The sequence below is a fragment of the Leguminivora glycinivorella genome, chromosome 11 (genome assembly GCF_023078275.1).
Source record: "Leguminivora glycinivorella isolate SPB_JAAS2020 chromosome 11, LegGlyc_1.1, whole genome shotgun sequence".
Taxonomy (NCBI): domain Eukaryota; kingdom Metazoa; phylum Arthropoda; class Insecta; order Lepidoptera; family Tortricidae; genus Leguminivora; species Leguminivora glycinivorella.
Window position 1 is genome coordinate 15,281,650 of NC_062981.1, and position 6,055 is coordinate 15,287,704.

Consider the following 6,055-nt stretch of genomic DNA (forward strand, 5'->3'; position numbering starts at 1 on the left):
TGGTGACCACCATCTGGCTCCATCATCAGACCCTGAGTACCACCTCTTGTCAAAGGTCTTGTTGAGACGAACCCAATGAGCCTAAACACGAAGCGGTTTAGTCATATGGTTCATTGGTACTGGTGACCACCATCTGGCTCCATCATCAGACCCTGAGTACCATCTCTTGTCAAAGGTCTTGTTGAGACGAACCCAATGAGTCTAAACACGAAGTTGTTTAGTCATACGGTTCATTAGTACTGGTGACCACCATCTGTCTCCATCATCAGATCCCGAGTACCATCTTGTTGTGTCTTAGACCGTATTGTAATTTTAACATATTTGTCATCACAACGTTCTAAATGTTCTAATACTTTAACATTCAAACATAACAAAATATTACAAAAGCAAAACTTACGGATCTAGGATCAAATTCGTTGGTCGCTGTATACACACACACAATGCGGGGTTAGCCCGTGTATAAACAAGGCGTCCGACCCACACAACGATAAAATATTCTCGTCGTTTGCGATGAAAACTCGGAGAGCAAAGCGACATACGTCTTACCTTCACGAGCTCCGACGCGGCACTGAAATCGCGGGCGTTCGTCACCGGTAATATAGCGACGGGAGGGCTAGTTTTCAAAAAATTGGCAAAAAATCATTATAAAATATTATAACGACTAATGGATAGCAGCAATTTAAGCAGATTGTGCAGATTATTTATATACTAAAATAACTTCGATAACATGTAGATTTTCGGAGAAATGATCACTTGTTTCGATGTATTCTCAAGACAAAATTGAGTTCGTTTTACTTTCAATTTCTCAATTTCAAAAGGATTAAATGATAAATATTGTTTAATGGGCCTAAGGTACAAGATATTAGCAACTTAAATTTACCACATTTATGAGAGTGAGCTTATCAAATTGTACACAATAAGAGCTCCGAAATCAGTGCTTCACGCGGTTTTTCCTAAACGAGCATCAGAAAAAAAATCATTACTAATTGAATAAGCTTTTTCTTCCATATGTTTTTTAATTAACCGACAGTTAATAAGATGTTCTAACTGAAACAAGTACTTTTACTGTCTTTTGGTAGGGGTAAAGTGTACAATTTTATCGATGAATATTGTGTATTTTACAATATATCGCCTTTTTTTGTCATAGCGCTCTTAAGCTACCAGTTAGAGCAACAAGTGACAAATTACTGTTATCAAAACATTACTTTGTCTCATTTGTGTGACCTTATTTCAAAGGGATGTTATGATAGCAGTACTACATTAGTAATTTTACACTGCCCTCCTAACGCAAAGTGCAACAACTAGGTTCAAGCTACTTTCGAGAAAAACGCGGTTAAATTTTTTAAAGTTGTTTTGACGATATCTCCATTACTACGCATCCTATTGACATGAAACCTTGACCATGAAGTAGATAATATTACTTAGCTTATTTGCTAATACTTTATTATTATTTATTTATTTATTTATGTAATAAAAAATGAATGAATTCACTTATGCTTAGGATAGTCCAATACATGCATGATATTATTACAAACCATAACTGCAACAAGTAGTCTACTTATTGCATTTATAGTTAGTAAATCAAGATATTACGATTTTGTTTAGGAATTATAGTATGTTCCTTGTATCATTACGCTTCAATTAAGCACAATAACTATGTTACTTATTGCAGTTTTGATAAGTATAACATGTTGAGATAAAACAAAGGATTATAAAAAAAAACATTCATGTACATACAAATATTTATTTGGTTTTCATATCTCAATCACAATAACAGTATCCATTAAAAATTCTAGCAAAATTAGCAAATACAAAACTTCAAAATCACGTTTAACGTTTACCTATTAAATTAACCTTAATTAATAATACTTGTCTCACAGACATAACAGCAAAAGTATCTTCTAAATCACTTTTTAGTTAAATACATACATACAATCACGCCTGTATCTCATAAAGGGGTAGGCAGAGCACATGAAACTACTAAAGCTTCAAGGCCACTCTTGGCAAATTAAGGGGTTAAAAGAAACCGAAACTGTGGCATTGCAGTGACAACAGTGACTTTTTTGTTAAATATAATTGCAATACTTAGTCTTTCTTTTAAATCACATTTAACTTAAATATAAAACAAAACTTTTCTTCTAAACGTATTAGCATACTTATAAATATAGGAACCATATGTTATTTTACATAAATATAGGAACCATATGTTATTTTACTTCCCAAATCAACAACTATATAATTAATAAGGCACTAAATGAGATCTTAAGGTACATTAAAGAGATCAGTCTTTAATAAAATCAGTCTATTTTAGTTACTACTATTATATAGTTTCTGGCAAGTTCGTCCAAAAACGACGCCTTGTCTCAGGCATCAGAGGCACCAATTTTTTTATAATGTTTTGTAGTCGGTCTTTTGCTATTCCTCGTGGTGCAACTTTTACCGAAGGGTTTGGCAGGCATTTAGTTTTTTTAATTTTTACCTGTAGAAAATCGAGTTCTTTCCAAACATTTTCTGAGTGGCTTTCTTTATATTGGATGTTAAACGACCCTCTTTCGGCCTTTACTGCCATAATATTGTGTAGATATACTCTTGGTGTCATGTTTTTAAGTTTGTGCTGGGAAGAATAATCATCATAATTGAAAAAATCTGTTACCTGCATAACTTTAACAGTATTTTTTTCGAATTGGACATCTTGACGGCATCTACGAAGTCATCCATGTCATACACTTTCCCCTTTTGTTTTAAAGCCTTTTCTACTTGATGGTGGAAATTATCTGCAGACATGAATGTATGCCCCGGTTCGAAAAACTTCATTATTATGGAATTTGCAGCCACCAGATCGCTGTTTACTATGTTTACAAGGAAACACATTAGCGCCCAATTCTTGTTCTGAGCGGAACAGTTATCAGCCCACAAGACAAAGTGTTCGACATCACGATGATGTGTGAGAAACGACCTATATGCGGATATTATGTCTTCTTGGCGTCGTCCACTGACTGTTTCATTCCAAAGTACAGCATATGGTACATGTGGCCCACTAGTACTACTACTGCCAAGTGGAACGAAGCTTTCGTTAAACGCTATTATACGAGGACAGAAGATGGCGGCCTTAAACTGGTCCATTCTGGGAAGCTGTATCACTTTCTGCAAATCCACAGAAAAGTAAATGCACTGTGCATCGGAAGAAGCTTGGTCTTTATCTTTTTGGTATTCTTGTCGGGATTCCGTGTATCGTAGTTTGTGTACTTCATAGTCACTTATTTCGGCGCAGATTTCACAATCAACTTCAGAACACCCTTGATGTGATTTAAATAAAGCACAATCTTCACACTCTTCATTGCCAAGATGAGCAAATGAGATGTTCATATCCTTGACAACTTTACGATACGTCTCCAATGATACAGTTATCTGAGGATTAATGTTCATGAAACACTGATGCATCAACGTGATGTTTAGATCACTAGGCAGATAAAGCCTTTTGGGAGCATGTTCACGACGGTAATGGGATATCATTGGATTAAAACTCGCAACATGGTCTTTAATAATGTCCTTATTGATTACGTCTATGCGTTCATAGCCTCCTCTTTTATCTTTCTGGTCATCAATTTCTTTGCTGAGTGCGGTATAAATGTGCCTGGTATTTTGAGCATTGTAGCCGAGCGTCGTCAGAAAAAATGCTCTACATACTTCAATTTTTTCACGATTATCGGTGTAAAGATAGTAGAAATGAGACACGGCTCGATCTTTTTTTTTATCGTTCTGTTTTGTCCGTGTTCTTACATTTCGTGACTCTACGTGGCCTTTTATAAATAGTCCTCTCGATTCCCAACATAAATTTATATATCTATCGTGTATTTGTTTTCTCATACCTTCTGTAAACTTTGTTGTACATTTTTTACGACATTTCTCAGTACATGGTGGTTTTAATGTCAGTTTTTCATCTGCAGCTTCTTTTTTTTGCCTTTTTCGTTCATGAAGTGACTCTTCAAACTTACGCCTCTTCCTTGGCAAACCCAATTTCGTCAATCCTTTTTCACACTCTGGTACATTAGATGATGTTTCGATATCGCCCTTTTCAATAGCAGACTCCACAAAATCAGTATCCTCCATTTGATTCTGTATACTTTGAGTATCAACATTTTCTAATTCTATTATATCATCCGTTTCTATCACATTATGGTTAGTTTTAAAATATCTATTGTTGTTATTCATTTCGTGACCATTCCGCGTGTTTTTTCTCTCTCTCTCGTCATGTATCTCAGCATTAACTATTATACTAACATGTCTTGTTTCATTGCAATCGTATGATGAAACCGAGTCAGTCTCTACAGAGTCAGTATGTTTGCCAGCATCAACTGTGACAGTAATTGGTACTTTTTCATTAATGTTGTTCGACGAATCTGAGTTGTAATCTGGAGATTTAGGGTTATAGTCCTTATCTTTGACGCTGTCATCGGAGTCATATAAACCAGTCGAGTCACATCTATCATCGTCAGAGTCTGGAAGGTTTTCATAACATATCAAAGATTGACGAGTAGATGGCAAAGTGTTTTCATACGTATTGTTTGTAAAAGATAATAGATCAAGATCTTGAACTATTTCAAATGAATTGCAGTATTCATTTTGATTTTCAAATATGGCTGGGTATTTGTTAAAATCCAGAGGGCGAGACCAAAGTTCATCAAGATCTGTTAGGATTGGACTTTTTCGAGCGGCTTGTTTATCATCCGAACTACTTAAAGAGCTTTTATTTTTGGTAGTATTAGCTGGCTTCACACGAATAAGAGACTCTGATTTTTTTGTATTTGAAATAGCCAAAGCCATAATTTTATCTTTTCTTGACATTGTGAAGTAAACCTACAAACAAAACACAAGGTTAATTTGAAACTTTTATTACTAGCGGGACAACATTTACTCTATACCAAAGAAATTTTGAAGCAATGAAAACAAACAAAATAAGGGCTTCTTTTTATATTATAAATATTATATTTTTATTTATTTTTTGTTATAGCGGCAATAGAAATGCGTCGTCTGTGAAATTTTAAACTGTTTAGCTATCATGAATCTTGAGATATAGCCTTGCGACAGACAGCGGAGTCTCAGTAATAGCTTTAGCCTTTGGGTACGGAACCCTAAAAAGGACGCGTTTCGGTTTCGTTTGCTATTATACCTGTACATAGCAATGTATTATAAAAATATGTAATATTTGATTTTATAGTACTTACTATTTAATGTATACGCTTAATAAGTTAAACAAACACCAATACTATTAACTCAAAAGAGGTGGATTATGAACATGGCCGTCATGTAAATGTATCTTAAATATTTGGTAACGGAATAACATACCTAAATATTGAAGTTACATTAATTTATAATGCACCTTATTTTATTTTAGTCTAAGTTAATCCAAATAAACACGTAACTTACCGCGCAAATTTCGTCGCGAAACACGTGGACAGAGTCGAGTCGACCAGCTCTATGGGACCGCGCCCCGCGACTGATTGGTAATCGCGGCACAAAATGTCAACTTAGGTACTTCTAATCTCTTACCCCTCACCCCGCAGCGCGGTCTTTTACTACGCGTAAACGCGATAACTTGGATTCATATTGCAGTATGTTTGAATTGGTATACCGTTTGTGCCCTGTCGTCCTAAGCATAAATGCGATAACTAAGTTTTATCGCATTATTATTAAGTAACGTTTTCAAAACTATTACGACAATCCTTAACATAAGTGTAATAACTTTACTTATTGCGTTTATGATTAGGGGTTGGTCGTAACCTTAACATGAATTCTACTAAGTATAAGAGCGCTAACTATAGTTATTGCGTTTATAACTAGTAATGGGCTAAAATAAATTATAAACCCTACCAACTATAATCGTAATAACTATACTTATTTCAGTTATTGTAAGTAAAAGATAGCAAGGTATTTTATGAACTACTTATTAAAAATGGAATATCAATACTTATTACACTTATTGTTAGTAATGTTGCTTAATAGTATTACCAATTCAAATATAACTAAAGTTATAGCGTTCTTTATTAGTAAATAA

General features: G+C 34.6%; 1 protein-coding gene across 1 annotated transcript; it reads right to left on the reverse strand.

The window, feature by feature from the left end:
• Positions 1 to 1,755: 1,755 nt before the first annotated feature.
• Positions 1,756 to 5,536, reverse strand: LOC125231131. Its single transcript, XM_048136489.1, has 2 exons — positions 5,428 to 5,536; positions 1,756 to 4,857 (listed from the first exon to the last, which is right to left on the reverse strand). The coding sequence occupies exon 2, from the start codon at positions 4,843 to 4,845 to the stop codon at positions 2,650 to 2,652; it is 2,196 nt and encodes a 731-aa protein (XP_047992446.1). The 5' UTR covers positions 4,846 to 4,857; positions 5,428 to 5,536; the 3' UTR covers positions 1,756 to 2,649.
• Between the last annotated feature and the right edge of the window lie 519 nt (positions 5,537 to 6,055).

Bases quoted from the DNA above. Each gene is read 5' to 3' on its own strand.
- LOC125231131 (XM_048136489.1), bottom strand. From the start codon at position 4,845: ATGTCAAGAAAAGATAAAATTATGGCTTTGGCTATTTCAAATACAAAA.